This window comes from Emys orbicularis, chromosome 6, assembly GCF_028017835.1.
Source record: "Emys orbicularis isolate rEmyOrb1 chromosome 6, rEmyOrb1.hap1, whole genome shotgun sequence".
Classification (NCBI taxonomy): domain Eukaryota; kingdom Metazoa; phylum Chordata; order Testudines; family Emydidae; genus Emys; species Emys orbicularis.
This window is the reverse complement of record NC_088688.1, coordinates 64,964,698-64,991,450: the sequence shown is the minus strand read 5'-3', so window position 1 is coordinate 64,991,450 and position 26,753 is coordinate 64,964,698. Positions and strand designations below refer to the sequence as shown.

The 26,753-nt window shown below is 42.5% G+C and overlaps 1 protein-coding gene across 11 annotated transcripts in view; it reads right to left on the bottom strand.

The window, feature by feature from the left end:
• Window positions 1–3,324: 3,324 nt before the first annotated feature.
• The window catches only part of PAM (peptidylglycine alpha-amidating monooxygenase), a 153,452-nt gene continuing 130,023 nt past the window's right edge, over window positions 3,325–26,753 (bottom strand). For 3 of the 11 annotated variants that reach the window (XM_065406839.1, XM_065406841.1, XM_065406846.1), the window contains 6 exons: window positions 25,771–25,889; window positions 19,932–20,031; window positions 17,661–17,714; window positions 6,566–6,769; window positions 4,742–4,798; window positions 3,325–4,165 (listed from right to left, as the gene is read on the bottom strand). In XM_065406839.1, coding sequence (XP_065262911.1) covers window positions 3,984–4,165; window positions 4,742–4,798; window positions 6,566–6,769; window positions 17,661–17,714; window positions 19,932–20,031; window positions 25,771–25,889 — 716 coding nt within the window. In that variant the 3' untranslated portion in view covers window positions 3,325–3,983. The remainder of the gene's footprint in view (window positions 4,166–4,741; window positions 4,799–6,565; window positions 6,770–17,660; window positions 17,715–19,931; window positions 20,032–25,770; window positions 25,890–26,753) is intronic. The other 8 variants (XM_065406848.1, XM_065406843.1, XM_065406849.1 and 5 more) reach the window with 4 other exon arrangements.

Below are 26,753 nucleotides of genomic sequence, written 5' to 3'. Positions count from 1 at the left end.
TCTATACAAGACATTTTATGTTAATATGTTGCTAGCACATTTGGATAAACAAACACAACACTTCTTATACACTTCAGGGTAAGGCAGCAGAAATCTGCAGGCTCCTCCTGCCATGCCCCTCACAACTCTACCCAGCCCCCACCATTTCATGCCCCTATGTGGCAGTACCAGGAATCATACTAGGGAACTAAACACAGTTCTCTGAAAGGATGTACATAAATCTAGCTTAGTGGAGAGCAAGAAACTGTTGCAATTTGCTGCATTGATCTATAAATCCTCATTAACTACTACAGTGCACTGCTTAATTGGAAAACTCTACTTAATCAAGATGCCTCCTATGGAACCAATTTATACCTAATGATACTTGATAGAAAGGATAGCTGCTAACTGGGATGTAATTTCATTTAACTGGGACACCTTCAGGTGACTTAGTGGTGCTTAGGTCTGTCTGCAGGTCTCAATCTCATTTTTGTTGGCTCTTCTGTTTGTTGGCTCTTCTACCAGGAACCTACAGTTGTCTCCTGGTTTGCTCATTGTGCACCACCTACATTCAGAGGTGCCACCTCTCCGAGCTGCCCAACACAAACTCGGGACAAATAGCAGGCTCCTTCCCTGCCTTATCCAAAGTTCATGGCACTATTCATTAATGGGAGAGAATCATTGTAGCTCCTCAGGCAGCAGTGTTGCCAACTCTCACAGTATTTGGTGTTTTTCTTAAAGCCCCAGCTCCTAGAGCCATGTGATTATATGAGAATCTGAGCTTTCAACTAAAAAAAGTCTAGCCCTCACAGTGGCTGAGAAAAGCTCACAAAAAGTGAATCCCCAAGACAATTTTTTTTAAATCACATTATATTGTCAGTCATGATTTTTGAAGGCTTGGAGTTGGCATTTCTACTAGTGTTTATTACTTAAAAAGCATTTTCTGTTAACTGGTGGACATCTGCTGTCAGTGAGATAAAAGGGCACCTGCTACATAAGCCAATTCTACTTTGACAACACATAACTAATATTCTTCTTTCAGTAGATAACACATGGTTATTCTTTTAACAGAGATTCTTTTGAGGAGGATCTGCTGGTTTATTAAACAGAATCGTGTAAAAAGAATACTCTGTTCTATTGTTTTCCTGCATAACTTTTCCATTGCATTTTACTTTTAGGTACAGCAAAAATTAGTTCTTTTTACTGAATCTTTCCTCTACTCATTTAGGGCGAGACTGTGTTATTAAAGCACAGCCTTGAATAGGAAAAGCCATGGAACTGCAGTGTGGCAACCCACCCCTTTGGAGATTACAGTATGTGCCCTTATCCAAAGCTAGCAATGCAATACTGGCTAGTGGAGCCATATTGTGCCTGATTTCAACCATTTTTGGAATGGCTTACACCACAGTGGGGTCTAGTAGAGAACAGTCCCTGCACGCTGGAGAAAGCATGGACAATTGTTTTATGTCTTGCTGAACAAGTTTGTCCTGGGTTATACTTTCATTTAAACCATGTTCAGTTGCACCCATTGTCAGTGATGCATAATTTTTGTAGTGTAGACAGGCTCAAGTAAGGAAGAGAAGGCTCATATGTGCTCTACCCAGAGCCACATCAGAACAAGAGGCAGTCACAACCTGACTTTTAAAAACCCCAGACTATTTTTGATTGGTTCCTACAGAACATTAGTGACCCAGGTTTATAATTTTTAACAAGTGTTAAAGATGGCTCCACTTTTAACAACATTCAACAAAACAATAAATGGACCCAACTGATGTTAACATCTCCTGTAAATACTATGGTGTCTTTATGCTTTTTGGTCAAGTATGTGTTCTCCTGCACTCAAACTTGATGGTGATTTTCATTTAAGAAAAAAAAACAAAAAAACCAAACAACAACCCTCAATTGAGATGAGTTTGACAACCCAGCTTTCAAATGGAGACGTTATACACTGTCTTCCTCACTGCAGTTGTTTTCAGTTAATATTTAATTACAAGCTAATCTCTGAGTGCATTTCCATACATTGTGGCTCCCAACATAGTTAGCTCACAATCGCTAAATCTAAACATTAGAAAATAGACAGGCACATAACAGCACGTTTAATAAGAATGCACATGCTCAGATGCACTCTTGTTATTAAATATAAGACCTTGTTTTGTCCAATAATAGGGTACCACCAGGGGTCTTACTGTATTAGTTAAAAGTTGGGCAGTTCAGCTCTCACATCGCAAACCAGGTAACAGTCTTGCACCCTAATGAGGTACCCTCAATGGTTATGTATTACCTTTTTAGGTTTCTTCCTGCTGGAATTCTCATTATTTTTGCTTGTATGCAAGTTTAAGGAGAGCAAATGGCTCAGCTATAATAATGTTTCACCCAAAAGAACACTAATGCTCTCCAGGGTCCCAAGTGTGAGATAGAGTCATGTTGTTAGGGGAAAAAAAAACAGTACTTGCAGAGCTACAGCATCAGCATTCTAATGGCCTGAAAAACTGTTGCATTTTGGGAGTTTAACCCTGAAGAGTTACCACTTCTCTTCTAAGAAAAAATAGACAGGGTAGTTACGTTTTTTTTTATCCTTTGTTCCAGAAAGAAGAGGTACAAGGTCTTATCTGGTCAGGGATGAATCAGTCTGTGTTCCAGCAATACGATATATTTGCCCCCAAGAAACCTCGGAAGCACTAGCAACAGCCCATTATAGTACATGTGATGAAAGTTATTTCATAGGACCCTGTAGCAATTTTTTGCTCTATACTCTCAGCCTGTATGTGCAGATTTTAAATAAAATGAGATTAATCTATGCCTCTGATCCTCAAAGGAGACTGATGAATCATGGTAATGTCACACAAATGAGTCACTTTAGATGACTCACATTCAGCATAATTATCTAGCAGGTCTTCAGCAAATATAAAATAGTGAGTCATCATATTGCAGAAATGAGGACTATGTTGCATGAATGGGGGAGGAAATTTAGAGAAATTAAGAGTATCAGTTCTGTAAGTAAACTAATACTAGTTCCCTAAACTAATTAATTTGCATATGCAATCTGAGACACAGGTTTCCTCTTAGCGCTGATCATGTTTTATTAAAATAAATACCCTGCAGTTTTGATATACAGGCAAGATTCCTCTTTAAATGTTTAAGTTTGATTTTATACATGTATGTAAGTTATTAGTCTTGGGATTTTTCCCCTTTAAACCCGCTACATAACAAAATATCTTCCAACTCATACAAAATAGCACGTTTTTCACTGTATGAAGTGGACTGTGTTATTGTTACAAAAGTTGTATACAAAAAACCTTCAAATATGCAAAAATTCCAAAGTACACTCTGACAGCAAATGCTCTGCGAACACTTTATTACACAAATTACATTCAGCCTCTGAAAATAGTATTTTAATAGTAATACTATCTAAAAATAAGACATATCAGAAACACACCAACTAAGGAGGAAGAAAAAAGAATTAAATAGAGACTTTTTTTCTCTCTCTCAATGCAATATTATGTTAGTGATTTTAAAAAAATAGAAGAAGATTTAGCAGCTTTGTTTTCTTGTGGCACTGTATTTCCTCGGTACTGCAATAGTTTAAGGACATTGAACAGGAAAGGCACAAAAGAAAGAAACTGACAACTGAAATATTATGAGGAAAATATTGTGCTAAACCAGATAATGGGACTTATTTACAAATACAGAAACGGTCCCAAAACAGAAAAGAGAAAATACTACTACTTTAAATCAGTACTGCCATTAAAAGAGGATTGTTTTCTTTATTAAGATGTTTACATAAAGACAACGGCACTGATATGAAACTTCCACACACTCCTCCACTTAAAAAAAACCCCAAACCAAACTAAAACCAAACTAAAACCAAAAAATCCCAGTGTACAGCCCCACACAGACTAGTACAGTTTACAATTAAATACACAAAATCTTAAACGTGCTAAAGGGAAAAGGAATCTGATGTTCTTGGTAGAATCGTTCAATGTAGAAGAAATCAAAGGCTGGTTTCAGGATGAGGAAGATACTGGTGGGGGTGGGGGAGCTGAATACTCTTCTTCTGAGTCTGTACCATCGTCTTCATCTTTTTCTTGATCGCTCCCTTCAGTACTAAGTCGGTCGAACCCTTTCCGACTGTAGCTTTTGTGGCTTGCAAAGAAGTTCCCAAGGTTAAGGCCTCCACTACCTTTTCCTGTAGAAAGGAAATACCTGAGGTAAGCTTTCCATTACTGAATTTGAAAAAAAATTCCTACCACTCCTCCATTACCCACTTTAATGACCCTTATCCTTTTCCCAAAAGCACTTTCCACCAAGCACATAGGTTGTGGCAAACAAAATTACCAAAAAAAAAAAAAAAAAAATTTTTTTTTTTTAGAGCTTCCATTAGGATTCAGCTAGAACAACTGTCTGAACAGTATCTCTTGTGTCCCTACCAGTCTGAACAAAATTAGCAATCCCAGAGGCAGCGCTTCATTTCATTCACTATAAGAAACAGGGATAACTCACTATGACAGCTATCGGCTTCTCGGTAGGAATGGCAGATCATCTTGAGCGGACAGATAAAAGGTGGTAGGAGGAAGGCATTATATACATTTATAATAAAAACAAAGCTGAGGAGGAGAGCCTTCCCCCACCTCAGCCCTTGGAAAATCCCACTCCCAGCACAAAGGTATTAATTATACAGCATTTATTCTCAAACATGTTTATGTGTTGACTTATTTGAATAAGATCTGAGTTAACGGTCAAAGATATCTTGCATTTTACTTACCTTGAAGTCTGCCCAAGATTCTTCCTGAACTTGATTCAAGTTTGTGGTCAGCATCAGCTGGAAAGATAAAGCATATTTCAAAATAAGCGTCAACGAGCCTATTCTGAAACGGAGTGCATTTTCTGATACTGAACCAGGCTGATCAGCAGTTGAGAGAAAAATTGATATTGTCCAGTTTCATGGTTAGGGTAGATTTATAACTCATGGTGGGGATAAAAGACATACTGTTTATTTTCTATATGTCATTCCAGCCATTAAAGATGATTAAATTCTCAGTCAAATCTGAGAACCACTCTCTCAACTGCTGGCTTTTGTGATTGTGAAGACTATAGTTGGAGAAGAAGAACTTAATCACTTACACGATCTGGACATTTATATTTCAGCACACTGCAAGTTATAGTAAGACATGCCAAACAGTACTATACTTCTGTTCTCATTTGGACATGCAGGTGGTACAGTTTGCTCTTGAAACACTCTAGATCCATGGTAGACACTTCAATGATCTCCAAATTTCTTGAGCTACTGGAAAATGATAGTGATTCCCCCATTGCAAATCCAAAGGAAAACAAAAAACCACAACCAAGTTGTTTTTTCTACACACTACTTTGTATATACTCATCAATCAGTGTAAAGAATTTGCAGAACTAAGTAATTTGTTTTTACCAGTATTAATATACTGTAGATATTTAACAAAGTCCAGTTTTATCAAAATGTTCCCATCCACTGTAAATTCAATTACTCCAAAATGCACTGAAAGGAACACATCTGCATGCTGGGAGATGGACCGGTAGATCTAAGAGGTCTTATTCATATCTGCTTTCTATAATAATATAGCCCTCTGGAGTGTTTGCATATTTAACACTAAAAAAAAAAAATCACTCATGCAGTATTACTTTTCAATGCTGAACATTTGCAAGCAAGACTTTCTTCCACCATTATCACTGCACTTCAAACTTTATGAATTTTGTGTGAGGATTCCAATTACATTGGGTCTGTAATAGTGATGGAACTATGTTATTTGCACAGTTCATGTATATTTTATTTTGTCTATGTTTTACCAGTTTTTTTTATGCCATACAGATAACCCAGGAAATGAACATTTAATTGCTACTTCATGTGACAGTTTCAAAGAAAGTAAAATGTGTTATAATAGGTTAGTACAGTATAAACTGGGGACAACGTCACATTTTTAGCACTATAACTACTCATTAAGAAGGTCATAGCTGGATTTCAAAGGGATGAGGGCACATACATAATGGAAACGCATGTATGACTCAGAAAATGCACGAAATAGAAGTGAACTACCATTTATGTTCCCCTCAGACATTTTTTTGTTAATGTTTGCAATTTGTTTATTTCTGGGAAATTCTGTAATATCGTTTATATCTTTATCTGTCATTTTTTAAAAAAAAGCTGCACTTATTTTGAAGAAAGAAGTATTCTAAGCGCTCCCAATGTGAAAAGGATCTCTAAGTAAATTATACATTGAATTTTAAAATAAAGGATTTATCTAAATCAAAATAATTGTAATCAGAAGGCTCTTTCTGGGATTTCAGAACCAGTTTTACCCTGATAGCAACTAAAGGGAAGATTTAGAAGGAAATACTGAAAAAGTGGTATATTAAGGTACAATAATAAAAGTATTTGCAGATACAGTCATTTGTGGATGCCAACACAGGATTAGAATGCATTGCCATGGTAAGTGTACACAAGATTAAATACAGACAACGGGACTCTTTTCATAATTTCGGCCCTGCCTGTTCAATGATGTCTTTGAATAATAAAAATCTCTTGTTCTGGAATTTAAGAGTTATTCATGGTTACCTCCATAGACCCTTGTCTTCCTCCATCGAATAAATACAGCAATTGCCAACAGGACAACAATAGGAATAATTAGAAGAGTTGTAATAAGGACAAAGGAAATTCCAGGACTGGCCTGTTCGACCATATGATGTTTTTCCCACTTCTTTGGAGACTCCGTTGAAACAGGTTTGTTTTTCAGTTTGGCTTCTATAACTGTCTCTGCTTCTTTAAGAAAAGAAGAGAACTGACATCGGTATTTTAACATTTCAAGCAATATGCTTGAAAAGAACATGCTAATGCACCTGACATTTTCAGTAATTAATAACAGGCACCATTAAAGCTATAAAATGACACTAACAGGATTTCTTAGCTACTGCTGGTGTCATCTCAAGAGCCATGCAGGGGGGTAGAGATATAACTTTCTAAAAGTATGAGAAGATTAGAGTATGCTCTCTCTATTTCGCTAATATTTGCGGTTCGGAGGATGGAGACGGGACAATTGTCAGGGAGAGTTGCTCCTAAAGAATTCCAACATTTGAATGATGGGAAAATCCTAAAGCATTCCATTGTTACAACAAAGCAAGGCAAGACATTACTTTCTCAGTAAAATATCCCCCTACGTTAGCTGCATAGACCCTTTTGCAAGTAACAAGCTACATTTTTGTATTATCAAGAATGAAAAGGGAATGTATTTGTTACAGTCCTTGAAACAATTAACCCAGAGGGGACATGTATGCATGTTTGTGTAAAACGTTTAGTCTGTACAGAGCACTCGCACTTTGTGAGATGGCTTTAATTGTGTTGTGGTTGCATTTTATTCACAACTTTAGTTTTGTTAGAATTATGCCATGTGAAATGATTCCACCAGTTCATTTCCTTTTTCCTACAGTACCATGGAGGAGGATGAATGGGAAAAGGAGGCTGATGCTATTGGTAGACTATAGTTATCAAGGAGGAGCATGTGCCATACCGAGAAGGGAGCTGGATAATATGATCCCAAAAAGGTTCAATTTCAGCTGTGATGTTTGATATGTGTGTACTGCTAGTAAATCTGTACAGCTGGTAATGTTTTGGATGAACTCCTATAAAACTATATACATTTCAGTATTTTCTACCAAGGATAGCCAAAGTGTGGTCTGTGGAGTCAAGTAAAGTCCAGAGTTCTATAATGCTGTGAGTTCCTTTCATCTTTAATATGGAGATGTGGCAGCCAACAATTACCTGGTCCCAGCATGAAATGAACCACTGAAACTTCTTATGGCTTGTCACTGGGGCATTTGTGAGAGTTACCTACTCTTGAGTTAACTCCTCATGAATTAGCTGTGGTCGAGTGAGAGCAGTCACACACTGTAAAATGGTCGAGCTGCACAGTGATTGGATTAGCAGCTCACTGAGTAACCAAGTCCCCACTGCTTTACTAGCTGGAGCATCAGCAGCACACAAACTTCAACCCACAGCCCCTGACAGGCCAGCTGGCTTGAGTTTAAAGCAGCAGTTCCCAACATTTTCCCTGTATGACCCCATTTTCACATGTATGGCTTCCTGCGACCCCAGACAGCATGGAGGATGCCATTTTTAAATGGAGTTGTCCTTGCAACATGACCTCATACGCACTTTATGTGCAAAGTCAACTGCAGCATGCAGGACACCATTTTGCTTTACAAAATGGCGTCCTCCACACAGTGTGACCTCGCGCACACATGGTGTGTGTGAGGTCATGCTACATGGAGGGTGCCATTTTGTAAAATGGCATCCTCTGAACACTTGGGATTGCCGCAACCCTACTTGGGATCATGACCCAAAGTTTGGGAACTGCTGGTTTAAAGTATCACTTAACTTGAACTAAAATTTGTGTATGCACAGGAGTCAGGCTAGTGGCAACACTTCAGTTATATCTCAAGCTAGAACTGCAGTGAAGACAAGTCCTTATTCTCAATGGACCACACTTCTGTAATGAAGATGAGAATCATTGCAGACTGTTCAATTTTGTGCCTAAGTAGATGTTGCCTTTCAGCTCCCGGCAAATTCTTTATGTTGCCCTCACTTCGACACAGCAGAGTTGGTATTGGGGACAGCCACTGTGACCAGAGAGGGGACTAAGTTCTAGTTTAGCTCCCAGGAAGTGTAAATCAAGATATTTTAAAACAAATAATTTATTTTGTTTAAATTCCATTTTCTCCATTTTTAATAAATCTTGTTTTTATTAAGACTACTGTTTAGGTGTGTCCCAGGAGAAGAGTACTCCACAACTTCTATGAGGAGGGGTTGGAGGATAAAAAGTTTCTGGAACCTACATCCTCGACTCAAACTTGGTCAAGGAGCATGGAGAGAGGAGTCCACTCCCAGTGCATTGTGCTGCCATCAGGCTGCATCAAACGAACACACCAGGGGAGAAGCCAGAAGAACAAGAAGGAGGGTAAGTTGGTGGAGGTGTTTGACCTGGGAACATAGGGTGAAACTTCAAGGAAAATGAAGCCACAAATTCTGTTTGGAACTGCTTCCTGCCTAACCCCAACCAATAAATTCAATCCTCCTTTGTATTCTGAATACTTCAATTCATCCTGGAAAGTATATTCCCAGTTAAGTCACACAGCAGCCTTCTCCTTCCCAATAAGGTCCATACTGTACCCTTTAGCATTATAGCAATGGATAGATTGATCTAGCTTATGTAAATCTCACTGATTACTTGACTGCTCATTGGTAACAAATTACAAATTAGTGACTAATGAAAGGAAATAGGATTTAGGCTCTTTGCTCACTTGGGTGCATTTGAAAATTTTACTCTGATTCTAGGACTGTATTTTGTTGCCACATAAGATTAGAAAAGGAGTTTCTAATGAAACTCTTTAAAAAAATTAATTTAAACAAATTTTGCAGGAACTTTTATGGCATATTTTTGTGAAACATTTTAAATTAGTAAAAACATTTAACTTCATATTAATATCATGGCCTCTAATTTATTTTATATTGTTTTAAACTTAAAAAAAAAACAGATGCATCAAAAACCTTTTCTGATATTATATTAGATAACTTTAAAAGCCTGCTATATGTCATATGAACATATATATGCATATGTGCAAAATTATATTGTGTGTTTTGTGAAATGCTCTCTTCAAGTTTTGTTATGTAGTGAGTCTTCACATTTATGTTGCATGACAGAGAGTGACTGTGGTGGCTTTTGTAGACCTTTGGTTGCTCAGGTAGCAGCTATGGTTAAAGGCATTTTTCCCTAGTACAACCTTTCTGATTGAACCAGTTTTCCATATTTTTGTCTCATTTTGAGATTAGACTACTGTAATAAGAGCACTCTACCATCTGTAAGTTGTAGCTAGTGCATACCACATCAATCCACATTAAGCAGAACATCACACAGAAAGCATATTATAGCTATACATTTTACTCCCGGAGGAATTCTGTGCCACTATGTACGCACAGAATTTATGTCCCTGGCAGATTTTATTTTCTCAGCAGAATACAGATTCTGCTGAAGAGGTGCTGCATTTACACCTTTCACCCACCAGGGGCTGCTGTGGTGCCAGAAGAGAGGGCAGCCAGCCGGTGGAGAGGCTGCATTCCTCAGAGCAGGGACAGGTGAGGAGGCACCAGACAGAATGGAGCACATGGGGCTGCTGATATGGGGTACAGAAGGGCTAGTGGGGGAGGACAGACTGGGGCATGAGCTCAGGAGCTAATAGGGTGACATCATTGAGCCAGGGGCTGAATGGGAGGGGGGAGGGCTGAAGGGCCCCATGGGGACAGGGGATATGAGGGGGTGCAGGGATTCATGGGTGTAGGAGGGGGAGATTTTTGGTAGCCCAAAGTCAGTAACATGCCTAGACCACTGCCCACAGCTGACATACCAATTGTTATGCTCATTGCTGAAAGCAGCTAGAAAGGCAGTTGCTGAATCCTTAGCACAACTAACAGACCAGGATGGGTGGGGGAAGTGAGTGACGAGGAGTAAACATGACCCAGTGCCCTCCTGACTTGAGTTTTTGCTGAAGCATGCAGTTGTGCAAAATGAAAAATCTGGCAATAGTTAACTATTGCTATGTGAAATACAGCTGGTTAACTGATGGAAAATTCCCTGCCCGACAGGCTGGAAAACTCCACACTTAACAAGCTATGTAATACTAACAAATTGGGTATAAAAAGAGGAAGAGATCTGAGCTCAGTGGACATTTGAATACTTGGGATATTTTGGGACACCTCTCAAGTTCCCCTGCAGATGGAAAGCTGGCCACTGGAAGTCTACAGATATCCACTCAAGACCTTGGGTAAATATTAAACAGGGGTTAATTTGGGGTACTCTACTAACCTGCTGCGGACATGTGTAAGTACTCAAGACTAAGGCCTGGTCTACACTAGGCGTTTATGTCGAATTTAGCGCCGTTACATCGAATTAACCCTGCACCCGTCCACACCACGAAGCTATTTAGTTTGACATAGAGGTCTCTTAAATTCGAATTCTGTACTCCTCCACAACGAGGGGAGTAGCGCTAAATTCGACATGGCCATGTCGAATTAGGCTAGGTGTGGATGGAAATCGACGCTAATAGCTCCGGGAGCTATCCCACAGTGCAACACTCTGTTGACGCTCTGGACAGCAGTCCGAGCTCGGATGCTCTGACCAGCCACACAGGAAAAGCCCCGGGAAAATTTGAATTCCTTTTCCTGTCTGGCCAGTTTGAATCTCATTTCCTGTTTGGACATCGTGGCGAGCTCAGCAGCACTGGCAACGATGCAGAGCTCTCCAGCAGAGATGGCCGTGCAATCTAATAGAAAGAGGGCCCCAGCATGGACTGATCGGGAAGTCTTGGATCTGATCGCTGTGTGGGGCGATGAGTCCGTGCTTTCCGAGCTGCACTCCAAAAGACGGAATGCAAAGATCTACGAGAAGATCTCTAAAGCCATGGCAGAGAGAGGATACAGCCGGGATGCAACGCAGTGCCGCGTGAAAATCAAGGAGCTGAGACAAGGCTACCAGAAGACCAAAGAGGCAAACGGACGATCCGGATCCCAGCCCCACACATCCCGTTTCTATGAGGCACTGCATTCCATCCTAGGTGCGGCCACCACCACTACCCCACCACTGACCGTGGACTCTGAGGATGGGATATTGTCGACGGCCGCTTCCTCGGACATGTTAGCGGACGGGGAAGATGAGGAAGAAGATGAGGAGGACGAGGCAGTCGACAGCGCTTACAACGCTGATTTCCCCGACAGCCAGGATCTCTTCATCACCCTTACAGAGATCCCCTACCAACCGTCCCCAGCCGTTAACCCGGACACAGAATCAGGGGAAGGATCAACCAGTAAGTGTTTTAAACATCTAAACATTTATTTTTTACAGAACAGGAATATTAACAATAACAACAATGGGTTTCTCATGATTAGTTTGCCCTAGGCGCTTAACGTTTCAGTCCTGGGCAGTGCAACTATTCAAAAAAAATCTAACAATGTCCGGTTTTGCATGATTGTTCTGCCCAAGCCGCTCTGCTGTTTAGCCCCTGCCAGTGCAGCTACAGTAAAATGCGGTCTACATGACCGGGGATAGAGCAGAAATCCTCCTGGGACATCTCCACGAAGCTCTCCTGTAGGTAATTGGAAAGCCTTTGCATCAGGTTCCTGGGGAGAGCGGCCTTATTGGGTCCTCCGTGGTATGAAACGTTTCCGCGCCAGGAGACAATCAAGTACTCCGGGATCATTGCCCTGCAGAGCATGGCGGCATACGGCCCTGGTCTTTGCAGGCTTTCCCGAAGCATTCTTTCTTTATCGCTGTCTGAGATCCTCATGAGGGTGATGTCGCTCATGGTGACCTGCTTTGAATTAGGTAGGGGAATGTTAGTATTGGGACTGCTTGCCCGTTCCTTTACAGAACTGTAACCGCCGGTTTACAGCCACGCGGTGGAGGCGGGAGAGGGGCGGCATACAGGGATCTTTCCCTGGGACAGCCGCGAGGGGGTGGGACAGGGGCAGAGTTCATGCTTGCCGGATTGCTGGCAGCAGGGACTGTCATTGCTTTCAATGTGAAAGGAGGCCAGTGCTACTATTAAAGTTTTAAGCAGCCACAAGTCTACGGCTTACCATGTCTGCCTGCTACACAAATTCCGGTGTCCTGCCCCGCTTCTCAGATCTGCAGTGCAAGACCCCAGGCACTGAATGCGAGGGCCGAAAATTCGACCTTGTCCTGAGTGCGCATGTGATAGGTGCTGTGCATGGTCTTGTTCACAGAGAAAGACTATGTTCTTTGTTCACAACTAAATTTATCTTTCTGAGGAATTTACTCCCTTTTTCCCATTCCCACAGCCACATCTGCGACTGTCTCCCAACCCAGCCTGGCATCACACTCCCAGAGGCTAGCGCAGATTAGGCGGAGGAAGAAGAGGACACGGGAAGACATGTTCTCGGAACTTATGGGCTGCTCCGAGCCCAGGCAGCACAGCAGACCCAGTGGAGGGAGAACTTGTCCCAAATGCACCGATCACACATGGATCGGGAGGAGAGGTGGCGGCAGGAAGACCAGCAGGTGACTCAAACGCTGCTTGGACTAATGAGGGAGCAAACGGACACGCTCCGGCGCCTTGTGGATGTTCTGCAGGAACAGAGCCCCGCTGCAGTCTATCTGTAACCGCCATCCCCCGCCACCAAGTCCCATACCCCCCTCACCCAAAGTCCAAAGAAGGAGGGGCGTCAGAGTCCGCTCTCTCACTCCACCCCTGCAGACTGCTCTAGTACTAGAAGGCTCTCATTCCCCAAAATTTGACAAGTCCCTTCCTTCCCGCCTCACACAAGCCCCCGTCCAAGTTTCACCCCCCAGTTTCATGTGTAGTTGCTAATAAAAAATACGTTTCTGTTAATTACTGTTTCCATCATGTTCTTCTGTCTGAAGGGGGGGAAGGGGGTTGGTAATTGGACAGGACAGTCACCTTTAGCAGGGTACAGAGGCGGGGGCAGGTCCAGCAGCAGGGCACATACACAGTGCAGTCACTAGTTACCCTGGTCAGTATGGGAGGTGGTTTTCATGTTCTGTGGGGGGGAAGGGGGGGTTGCTCTGTGACTTTGTGGCGGGGGAGGGCAGTTAGAGATCTTATGCAGCGGTCCTTATCCTGGATCAAAGAGCCACGCAGCAGGGGATCTGTAACCGTCCTCCCCCTGCCACAAAGTCACATAGCCCCCACATACACACAGTCCCGATCAGAAGGGGTGGCAGGCTCCGTTGCAACAACCAGTCCACCAATGTGGAGCCTGTCATTCCTGGAGTTTAGAAGCGTCATTTGCATCACTACACTACACCCGCTCCCCACCACAGTCTGCGTCCCAGGTTTAAAACATTCCCGCGAAAACAGTAATAAAGACAACGGTGTTCATTAACAAAATAGAAGTGATTATTTTTTTGGAAGGGGGTGAAGGGGGTATGTAACTGGAGAGGATAGTCAACATTAACTGGGTAAAGAAACGGGGGCAGGTTCAGCTTCTCTGTACACAAACTGAAAAGTCACTGGTTACCCTGCTCACTCAGGAACCTAGCTTTCAAAGCCTCCCGGATGCACAGCACGTCCCGCTGGGCTCTTCTAATCACCCGGCTGTCTGGCTGGGCGTAATCAGAAGCCAGGCTATTTGCCTCAACCTCCCACCCCGCCATAAAGGTCTCCCCCTTGCTCTCACAGAGATTATGGAGCACACAGCAAGCTGCTATAACAATGGGGATATTGGTCTCGCTGAGATCACAGCGAGTAAGCTTCTCCATCTCCCCTTGAGATGGCCAAAAGCACACTCCACCACCATTCTGCACTTGCTCAGCCGGTAGTTGAAGAGTTCTTTTTCACTGTCCAGGGTGCCAGTATAGGGCTTCATGAGCCAGGGTATTAGCGGGTAGGCTGGGTCCCCGAGGATCACTGTAGGCATCTCCACATCCCCAACAGTTATTTTGTGGTCCGGGAAGTAAATACCTTCCTGCAGCCGTCTAAACAGACCAGAGTTCCTGAAAACGCGAGCGTCATGAACCTTGCCCGGCCATCCGACGTTGATGTTGGTAAAACGTCCCCTATGGTCCACCAGTGCTTGCAGCACCATTGAAAAGTAGCCCTTTCGGTTGATGTACTGGCTGGCCTGGTGGTCCGGTCCCAGGATAGGGATGTGAGTTCCATCTATAGCCCCACCGCAGTTTGGGAATCCCATCGCGGCGAAGCCATCTATGATGGCCTGCGCGTTTCCCAGGGTCACTACCTTTGAGAGCAGTACCTCAACGATTGCGTTGGCTACTTGCATCACAACAACCCCCACGGTAGATTTGCCTACGCCAAAGTGGTTCGCGACTGACCGGTAGCTGTCCGGCGTTGCAAGCTTCCAGAGGGCTATGGCCACTCGCTTCTGGACAGTCAGGGCTGCTCGCATCCGGGTGTCATTGCGCTTCAGGGCAGGGGACAGCAACTCACAAAGTTCAAGGAAAGTCCCCTTCCACATGCGAAAGTTTCGCAGCCACTGGGATTCATCCCAGACCTGCAGCACTATGCGGTCCCACCAGTCCGTGCTTGTTTCCCGGGCCCAGAATCGCCGTTCCACAACATCCACATGACCCATTGCCACCGTGATGTCCTCGGCGCTGGGTCCCATGCTTTCTGACAGGCCTGTGCTACTCTCAGACTTCAGGCCCGCACCGCGGTGCCGTAGCCTCCTCGCCTGATTTATCTGCATCTGCCTCTGGGAAAGGTGGATGATAAGCTGCGAGGCGTTGACAACGGCCACAACTGCAGCGATGGTCGCAGCGGGCTCCATGCTCGCAGTGCTGTGGCGTCCGCGCTGTCACTGACCAGAAAAGTGCGCAAACTGATTTCCCGCCGGCGCTTTCAGGGAGGGAGGGCGGGAGTGACGGACGGATGACGACAGTTACCCAAAAGCACCCTCGACACATTTTTTTACCCAGAAGGCATTGGCGGCTCGACCCAGAATTCCAATGGGCAGCGGGGACTGCGGGAACTGTGGGATAGCTGCCCACAGTGCACCGCTTCCAATGTCGACGCTTTCCCCGTTAGTGTGGACTCACAAAGTCGAATTACTGTCCTTAGTGTGGACACACACGTTCGACTTTGCAATATCGATTCCACAAATTCGATTTAAGTGAAATCGAACTACTCTCGTAGTGTAGACATACCCTAAATAAAGTAGAAGCTTTGAGTGAAAGCACCTTTGTTTGCCTGCTTGCATCGACTATCTATTGGCCAGAGGTGCCGTGTCTCCCACTGATTTATTTCCTGCCACCACCTTGCAAAGAGTAACATTACCAAGAGCTTTGGGTTCAGAAACCCCCGGGTAACATGGAGAGGGGTGCTGCAGACACACATTGGGACATGGGGTAGGAGGGTACAGGGACACACGCAGATGGGGGCAGATGTGCCTGACTGAAATGGGAGAGGCTAGGGGTCAGCCAGGGCCTGCATGGGGGAGGCTACCCAACTCCCTACAATCCCTTCCCACCTCCCACAAAAAACCTGTTCCATACTTCTCCCATCCACACACAAGCACCCTCCAGGTTCACTCCCAGGCTCCTTCCCTCTCTCTCCCCCAAGCCTTTGTACTGCTTCTGAGGGGTGCAGGAAATATGTTTATGTAGTGTAGTTTAAATGAATTACACAAAGTTCTGTATTAATATGTCTAGTAAGGAATCTATTTGTCAAAAAAAATTCCTAAATCTTTTTTTTTGTGTCTGTATTGTTACAGACATACTTGTTGACAGGTATTTTGAAATAAAATACCAAAATAATTGAAACTGACGTGATTATATTGTGTTATTTTGACAAACATAATATGCAGAATTTTAAAATATTGTGTGCAGAATTTTCAATTTTTTGGCACAGAATTCCCCCAGGAGTAACATTTGCTGCCTATTAGCTTCAAGGGGGACGCTAAAAACTATTGGCTTTAACCTAATGTACCCTGAAGTTGCATAGCAAGTGGTTACTTGAAAGACTCTCTCTGAATCTATGTGATACTGCTGAAATATTCTAATCTAGATATTCCTGATTAAATGAGAGGTGGCAGCTAGCAGAGTACCTTTTACCAGTGCTGCTATGGGCTTTTCACCCTCATCTGCCAGAGCCTGGATTTGTTGCACTTCCTTGCATGTTTTTCTGCTGAGTGCTTTGGGTGAGACTGTCTGATGAGAGAGGAGGATGCTAGTATTATCGTGTCTTAAAGGCAGTCTACTTCGTACTAATATGTTTACATTTGTTGATTTTGATGCTGTTTGCATATTTCCTTTTATATCTAAAGTCTGGTGCTCTGAATTCTGCCAAAGAAAAATAAGTAAAAATAGTATAACTACAGTCCATTAAGATCCCCCAATAACCACACACCATTTTTTTTTTAAAGGGGAAATTACCACTTCTTCTGTCTAAGAGACTTGTGCAATAGACTATTATAATTTTAAAATAATTCCTCTTCATCTACCTTAAATCATTATCTTACCCCGTCAACCTTGTGCTGTATACGTTTCTTTACCTGCCTATTTTAAGTCCCTACATTCTTTTGATTCTTTTCTCTCTTTGAATTCATTTTCACCCTGCTATTCTGAAAAAAGGGAAAAAAAAGTAAATCTGGAGGAACAATTCTGAGCAAAAGAAAATGCTTTATACCATCCTTAAAAATGTAACCAACACTGTCAATGTGCTGTACAGACTCTAAACAAAAAGAAAATGGAATCAACAGTTATTTCAAATATGTTACTATTTTTTTCTGGATAATTGAGATAACTACATACCACAACTACTTCTGCATCTAGTAGAGCTGATGCAGATGCTATTTTGTGGATAATGGAGGGTCATACAGGACAGTCCACTGGGTAAACTTCTATGACACACTTTTCACCAGTGAAGTTGAAGTGTTTGATTCCACCATAATATTGGGTCTACCAGCAGTGCAACATGCTACCCTATATCCCTTCCCATGCTGGCTCATTGTAACTCTGAACTATAGAAAATGACAGCAAAAAATTTAACTACTTTCAGACTAGTTAGCATTCCCTCCCTGATATTTTCTGGCAAGAATATTTACAAAGCACAGAAACGCTTTCCAGTACAACTTTGGTATGCCCATTCCCATAAGGAATCTGACTAACCTTTTATTTCCTGCACCTCGATACCAGCCTTTTTAACTGATCGATGCTCCATTTCTGTAACACAAAATTGCTCTTCAGGCCAACTGACATTTTAGAAAGACTCTTGACATCTTTACCAAATGTACAATCCTTTAGCAAATATCGCATTGTGTCTGAACTTCACCAAAGAGCGTCAAATAACTATCAGTATCATCAGAATCCTATGAAAGCATGAGCGTGATTCACAAAGGCAGTTTTCAATAATGTCCAACTCCTATGCCACAGAGTGGTTTTGTGGGCACATAAGAGCTCATCACATCTCATATGATTAACATGGTTGGATTTAATTAGCAATAAATGGGACATTACCAGGGGAAAAACCTAAACCCTGGAGGAAGGTGCTGGGGATATAGTAGGTAGTACTTTGCCATTAGAGGCTTCATTGAATCAATACCCCTGTATGGCATTTGGGGCATTGTGATACTGGAGGTGGAGTCTTTCAGGTGAAATAAATAATTATTAAAAATCCTATAGCACTTTGCACAAGAGTTGGGGTATTAAATCTAGTGCCTTGGCCAAATTCCAGCATAGCAATTCCATTCTGCCCACCCAAAGTTACCTCTGAAATTCCAGGGGACATTATTCTTCACTTCCTGCCCAAAACTGTGTGGCAGCTGCTATACAATATGAAACAGCCACCACATTCTACCTCAGAAGGGGCTGTATTTCATCAGTGGATGAAGTAATTCTATACATGCAGTTTGCAATACGGGTTATAAAGCATTTTGAGACCTTCGTGGATGAAAAGTTTTTACATAACATAAAGATAAATCATTAAACAGTAGAAGTGTCATCCTATCTGAAAAGGCACATTCTGAAAGATTTCACTAGTTCCAATTTCTTAACACTATTTAGGGGAAAGAGGAGGAGGGGAATCAGTGTCTGATACTATGCTAACATGTATTCTTGGACAGGTGGGTGAGGACCAGTTTAACAATGTTACCATAAATTAGATGCAAATCCCATCTACTAGATGGATATCACTTGTAGTTATTATAATTCTATACTTCTAAAATATAAACAAAGTCCCTCTCCTCAAACCTCTTAGCCATGTTGACAGAACTTGTTAGTTGTGTGTTTTTATAAACCTTAGCTGTTCCCATCTGGCTGTGAATGAAAGTTTGAAGGTCCTTCCTGTTTGGAGTTATTCTTCATAGGAAGAGACATATCCAATCAGACCAGTGGTCCAGCTAGTCCAGTGTATTGTTACTAAGGGTAGGTCTACACTTACCCGGTAGTTCGGCGGCGAGCGATCGAACTTCTGGGTTCGACTTATCGCGTCTTGCCTGGACGCGATAAGTCGAACCAGGAAGTGCTCGCCGTCGACGGCGGTACTCCAGCTAGACGAGAGGAGTACCGCAGAGTCGACGGGGGAGCCTGCCTGCCGCATGTGGACCGAGGTAAGTTCGAACTAAGGTACTTCGAACTTCAGCTACGTTATTCACGTAGCTGAAGTTGCGTACCTTAGTTCGAATTAGGGGGTTAGTGTAGACCTGGCCTAACAGTGGCTAGTACCACATGTTTCAGAGCAAGGTGCATGAAATGTAACAACTATGGGGAATAACCAGATCAGATGGAAAGTATATTTTTAATGGCAGACAATTAGTGGGTGGCTTTCTACATTTTATACATTTTCATCCTATCTAATGTAATGGTGGATTATATTGTTATTCCTAGAAAATGCCTAATCCATTTTTTAATTCTGCTAAATTCAATGTCTTACTCAGATCATACTCACCTCATACCCCTGAAGTCAAACTGAGTATAGTAAGTTGGGAAGTATTCCCAGTTAATGGAAATATAACAACCTCTAAGTAAACAGAGGGCATTGTCAATAAATGATACATTAAAGAACTGGAAAAAATTAATCTTAATCATTTGTTTAAATACATACAAATGATTCAACAAGAAAAATACTCACTGGAATATACAATTTCGTATGAAGCTCTCTGACAAATTAATCTGCCCAGGATTCATATTTGATATAGACCAGGAATTAATGTTACAAACGAATGGTAAAAAGAGCAGCCAGTTTTTTGTTAAACATGCTTATTTTAAGCAGTGAAATGTGAACGTGAACATGGAAAAAGAAAATTCAACTGTTTAGCTAAAGCAATTAATCCAATTCTTAATTAATCAGGGGACAGACAATGGACAGGGGATGTCAGTCACTGAGAACATGGTTTCAGGGAAGTGTCGTTTAAAGTTCAAGTCAAAACAAAAGCAACTTACTTTCTGTGGAAGTGAACTTCCATACTGTTTTGGCATGAACATCTCCAACGTACACCGTTTTGTCTTCTGAAGCAACAACGTCATGTGGCATCTCAAAGCTCTGTCAAGATAAACAGCCACAAATAACTTCTGAATGACTACACAATGAATTAGATCACAAATGCAAAAGGCCTGTTTAATCAAAAATTTGAGATACAGAGCCAAATTTAGCTCTCATACAATGGGAGCTATAGCTGATGCTGGTGCCACGCCTTAAAAGGAGAGAAGAGACAGGAATTACATCTCCATCAGGTGTTCACTTCCTCCAGGGGCAGTAGTTATTGTCATGATTTATAGAGAACTTAACATGCCGTACATTGTACAGACAATTCAAACCTAGTGATTTACACATTTTTTGCACAGTCCATTTTTGTCAATATTTTGATTAAACATTTAAAGAACTGAATGTGGATATTACTGTGCTACACAATTAAATTAAAAGCTAATTTGTTTACAAATATAGTAGATGGACAAAGGGAAGGAAAAGTGGCAAACATGTATAGCCATCACATAAGTAGAGTGCACATATATTTTATAGACATATATATGCACTAAAGTAGAAGCTTTTTATGTATAAACCTCCACATACACCTCTACCGCGATATAACGCTGTCCTCGGGAGCCAAAAAATCTTACCGTGTTATAGGTGAAACCACGTTATATCGAACTTGCTTTGAACTGCCGGAGTGCACAGCCCCCCCCCCCCCCCGGAGCGCTGCTTTACCGCGTTATATCCGAATTCGTGTTATATTGGGTCGTGTTATATCGGGGTAGAGGTGTATTTGTATAGGCAACTGGCATTTCCTAACTTTTGAGTGCTTGACTTTACAACCTTGATGATATTTTAACGTAGGATTTTGGACATAAGACAATATACTTCATCACTATCACAACTGTAAGTATTGATACAGAGTCACTTACCCTCTAATAATTCTAGCAAGGTGCATACCAAGTGGTTCGTTACTTTCAAAGCAGAATAAAATTAGCAAACTAAGAATTGGGCCCAACAGCTGTAAGCCAACAATATTAGTTTGCCTTCTTTTCCATAACGTCTCCATATATTTTTCAAGTCAGCAACTGTCCCAATTACTGCACATTCTCAGCAGCATGGAAAATGCCAAACCCCTTCACTGCCTCCCTATCTCCCCCACCCCCCCATGCAATCTTTCAAGGATTGAGATATGGGAGTGAAGAATGAGAATGTTTCCCATGTATTTGGGAATAAGAATCATGAGGCTGATCTTGTCTCCTACATGATAATGCATAGTGATATCCACTATGTCATCAGGCTTAGCTAATTGTGTCTGAATATTTGAAATAAACAATTATTTCTGAATATTTTACATACTAATATATTATCAACTGTTGCAAACAACTGCATATTTAACTCTTGGAATAGATGGATGAAGGGCTCCTATGTTAACTAGGGTTGCCAACTTTCTAATCACACAAAACTGAACACCCCTCCCCGCCCCATGCCCTGTGGCCCTGCCCCTGCTCCACCTCTTCTCCGAGGCCCACCCCCACTCGCTCCATCCCCCCTCCCTCCACTGCTCACTCTCCCCCACCTTCACTCACTTTCACCAGGCTGGGGCAGGGGGTTGGATGTGGGAGTGAGATGCGGGTCTGGGATGGGGCCGGGGATGAGGAGTTTGGGGTGCACGAGGAGGCTCCAGGCTGGGGCAGAGGGATTCGGAGTGTGGGAAGGGGTCTAGTCTCCAGCTGGGGGTGTGGGCTCTGGAGTGGGGTTGGGGATGAGGTGTTTGGGATGAAGAAGAGGACTCAGGGCTGGGGGCAGGGGGTTGGGGATGGGACAGGGTGTGGGCTCTGGGAGGAAGTTTGGGTATGGGAGGGGACTCCGGGCTGGGGCAGGGGGTTGGGGTGTGGGAGGGGGATCGGGGTCCTGGCAGTGCTTACCATGGCTCCCAGGAAGCATCCGCCAGGTCCCTGCAGCCCCTAGGCATATGGGTGGCTAGGGAGGCGCCACATGCTGCACTCGCACCCGCAGGTGCCGCTCCCGCAGCTCCCATTGGTCGTGATTCCCGGCCAACGGAAGCCGTGGAGCCGTCCGGACTTTTAATGGCCCAGTCGACAGTGCCAACTGGAGCCGCCAAGGTCCGTTTTTGACTGGGCATTACAGTCGAAGACTGGATGCCTGGCAACTCTAATGTTAGCATGGTGGCAAAAATTTTAACTCCTAGCTTCATGAAGTTGCATAATTTACTAGAGCAAATTATTAATAAATAGTTTTGTGTCAGATAACATACTGTGTGAGACAAAGCAGGGTCAATATCAAGGTACATAACAGTGTTAATTCAAGTCCATCTCGTAGCTTCAAGCACTAACTGATTCTCATAAAACCCACAGGTAGTGTTTTCTGCAAGTGGTAATCTCTTCCAAGTTAAATAGAATGGGGGAGGCGGGTAGGGTGGAGGAGAGGGAAGAGGCTGAAACAGCGGGAAGGAAAAATAATACAATTGGACATTTGGCCTTTAATCTGCAGAGATCAGTCTCTTCTTCTGTTTGGCTTTACACATCAAATTAGTTTCTTGGCTGGAACGCTATCCTTAGTGTCTGTAACCTAGTTAAATAAGGGACTTCCATGAGAAGCAATAAGCTGCTGTGTGCTGAGTAAATTCTAAGGCAGTACTTATGTGTTGTGCAATTTAAAACTCGTTTACTTAGGGGGAAATGGAAAATTAAATAATTTCTTTTTTCCATTGAAACTACTATTGCAGAATTTTCAGCAGCGAGCCTGATAGCTGACTTTAGCAAAGCTTTTGATACTGTCTCCCACAGTATTCTTGCCAGCAAGTTAAAAAGTATGGATTGGATGAATGGACTATAAGGTGGATAGAAAGCTGGCTAGATTGTCGGGCTCAATGGGTAGTGATCAACGGCTCGATGTCTAGTTGGCAGCCAGTATCAAATGGAGTGCCCCAGGGGTCAGTTCTGGGGCCAGTTTTGTTCAACATCTTCATTAATGATCTCGCTGATGAGATGGATTGCACCCTCAGCAAGTTCGCGGATGACACTAAGCTAGGGGGAGAGGTAGATATGCTGGAGGGTAGGGATAGGGTCCAGAGTGACTAGAAAAAATTGGAGGATTGGGCCAAGAGAAATCCGATGAGGTTCAACAAGGACAAGTGCAGAGTCCTGCACTGAGGACGGAAGAATCCCATCCACAGCTACAGGCTGGGGACCGACTGGCTAAGTAGCAGTTCTGAAGAAAATGACCTGGGGATTACAGTGGACGAGAAGCTGGATATGAGTCAACAGTGTGCCCTTGTTGCCAAGAAGGCTAACGGCATATTGGTCTGCTTTAGTAGGAGCATTGCTAGCAGATCGAGGGAAGTGATTATTCCTCTCTATTCGGAACTGGTGAGGCCATATCTGGAGTATTGAGTCCAGTTTTGGGCCCCCTACTATAGAAAGGATGTGGACAAATTGCAGAGAGTCCAGTTGAGGGCAACGAAAATGATTAGGGGGCTGGGGCACATGACTTATGAGGAGAGGCTGCAGAAACTGGGCTTATTTATTCTGCAGAAAAGAAGAGTGAGGGGGGATTTGATAGCAGCCTTCAACTACCTGAAGGGGGGTTCCAAAGAGGATGGAGCTAGGCTGTTCTCAGTGGTGGCGGATGACAGTCCAAGGAGCAATGGTCTCAAGTTGCAGTGGGGGATGTCTAGGTTGGATATTAGGAAAAACTATTTCACTAGATGGGTGGTGAAGTACTGGAATGGGTTACGTAGGGAGGTGATGGAATCTCCATCCTTAGAGGTTTTTAAGGCTCGGCTTGACAAAGCCCTGGCTGGGATGATTTAGTTGGGGTTGGTCCTGCTTTGAGCAGGGGGTTGGACTAGATGATCTCCTGAGGTCTCTTCCAACCCTGATATTCTATGTGCTCTACCCCCTACTAACACTGCCCTCAAGAGTCAATCCCCCTCAGAGCTAAGACAGTTTAATGAGTCTTGCACTGAGAAGCTATCGGCGCAGGAGCGAGACTCCTTTAGAGATATCTTTAGAGAAGCAAATGTTGTCCTTGTCTTACATGCCTTTTCCAGATATCTTTCACGTTGTTCAAGACACAGAAATCAATTGATCCCTCATTGGACAAATATTCCCATCAATGTAAGCACATCTTCTCTCTCACTCCTCAGCTTTAATTCATTGTCTTTCAGACTAATTTGGGAATTCTTATACTTCCAAAGAGGTCAGTCTTAGGAACCCTATTTAGGATCAGCTTCCTGTTCACCAGCAAGGAAACAACTGTCATATCAAGCCTTTTCTGTTCCAAGTGAGTACACTGGAGGCCTGGATTAAAGGGTGAACTAATCCTGTTGGGTTCTGAAAGTGATCTATTTCCTTAGAACTGATCAATATATCCTTAACCTGAGAATCCCAACAATGATCTGCTATACATAGAGAAAAAAGTCACACTAAATATACTGGACCATCCACTGATATGGGACAATTATCCTCAGTCTCCTGAATGGGGTGGAGAATGATGCAGAAGGAATGATATAAATATTCACTACAAGCGTAGGTGCAGTTATCTTGTCAAATCACTACTAAATATAAGATCTCCCTCCCCCACGCCAAACTCTTTTAGGTTATTTGTCCCTTCCTAGAGGAAAGGATGCAGATGAGTGCTTCACTTGCTTTTATTTGTAAGAACCTGAAAAATGTATGAAGAAATATTGACTTTGAGCTTAAATAGCTTTCATTCATCTACATCTCTGAAGATATTCCTGGGAAAAAGAATTACATCATTTCACTACAGGATATTTCTGAAAGTTGTGCAAATGGTTTACTATGCAGGCTCAAGAATCAAATTTTCAGCAATCCCCTTTAAGTGTGCACGAAAAGTTTGCCGATATAATTAAGGAAGTCAGCTGCAAACTTTGTCCTGATTATCAACATCCACTCCCTCTCAAAAAATAAAAACATCTCCACAGTTTTATAAGGTCTTTCTCTGCCTGGAAACACTAGTAACACAAAAATTAAAAAGCATAAATTACTGTATGGCATGTTTCTAAACAGGTTTGTGTAAAACCATGAATGTTGGTTTCAAGCCAGTTTATTTTTATTTATAGAATTGTGTATACGCGCACAGCAATTTATGAATACTGAGAAAGACAACATTTGGCACAGCTTAAAATAGGATTGCAACAAATAGGGTATGATACACACAATACTGGCAACTTCTGACACCCCTTCTTTGATTTATGACAGGCTATGAGAACTTTTAGTATATTTAAAAATAACTTTAAATTACAATATTACTTGAGTGAAAGTTCGGTATCCCATAGTTCTACACTGGTCTTCTGCAAGGAAGGCATGTAGTCACATTAGATAAATTTATATCCCCAGACAGGAGTACTATTACTGTTTATATTAGCATATTATTACTGTATAAAAAATAAGAAAAACTCTGAACCTCTACCCTTTCCTTAAACTAACTTGAAAGGCGCAGCTCAGTTTGGATAAGTCACCCATTCTCGTCTCTGACTGGCAATATCCACATGGCAATTTAAAATGTCAAGTGCATAGTATCTACTGAACCTTGGACAGCTGCTGTATTGAAACCTGTATTGTTCTGGGGTTTCACCTGATCAACAGTGTGCAAAGGATGCCTTAGAGTATATGAAGAAAAATTACAATACAGTACAATATAATACAGCAACCTCAGACCCTGGAATCATCCTGCTAAACTTAAAAGTTTGTATGAAGTGTGAGGGAGTTAGACATCAGTGTACCCATGTGCTAAGTCCACCAAGAACACTGTGAAATACAGTACCTTTCTAACGGGAATGAAAGTGTCCATTATTTCTCCAGTGGAAAAATTCATCATAAATCCTTGCACTGGTTCTATGTCTCCAGGATACGGCATTCCATTAACTGCAAAGAGCAGACCACCTGCAACAACAAACACTCATTCATTAGTGACCTACAGATTATTTTCTTCTATTTACAAAATAGCATAGATGAAAAAGTTGCCTCAAAGAGACAGAATCAGAAGCAACTATAGAAGAACAAGAGCTCCAGACACAATGAAACATTTATTTAAATTGAATTAGGGAAGGTTGGAAGCTGTGTAAACCAATAGAATGGAACAGGAAAGTCCTGCTAGGTAGTTACCTGCACATCCCCAGATTCAGAATGAATACAGGAAGGGAAAAAGAAATAAAAAAGAAGCATACCAATTCCCTGGAAGTTTGAAATCTAGCAGAAATGAGCTGGAGCTCTTCCCTGAAAAGATGTCACCTGTAAGCATTTAAGGGTCAAAAGAAACAAATCCTCCTTCTTTACCCTTTTTTGCCTTTTAAGCTTAATTTAAACAAACAAAACAAAACACCCTATTTTCATAGAATCATACAAGATTAGGGTTGGAAAAGGTCTCAGGAGGTCATCTAGTCCAACCCCCTGCTCAAAGCAGGACCAACCCCAACTAAATCATCCCAGCCAGGGCTTTGTCAAGCTGGGCCTTAAAAACCTCTAAAGATGGAGATTCCACCACCTCCCTAGGTAACCCATTCCAGTGCTTCACCACCCTTCTAGTGAAATAGTTTTTCCTAATATCCAACCTAGACCTCCCCAACAGCAACTTTTGTCCCAGCAATGGGCTGGTTTGGTCTGGACTGTCAGAGTAAAAGACACCAGCTGGCACCCTGTTCAGAGTCAGGGTGTATGTGTGTGAGAATGATGAGAGATGGGGTGTCCGTCTACCATAATGGCTAATTGGCTACTTCGAAGGGTGCTGTGATGGCAGATTGGTTCCTG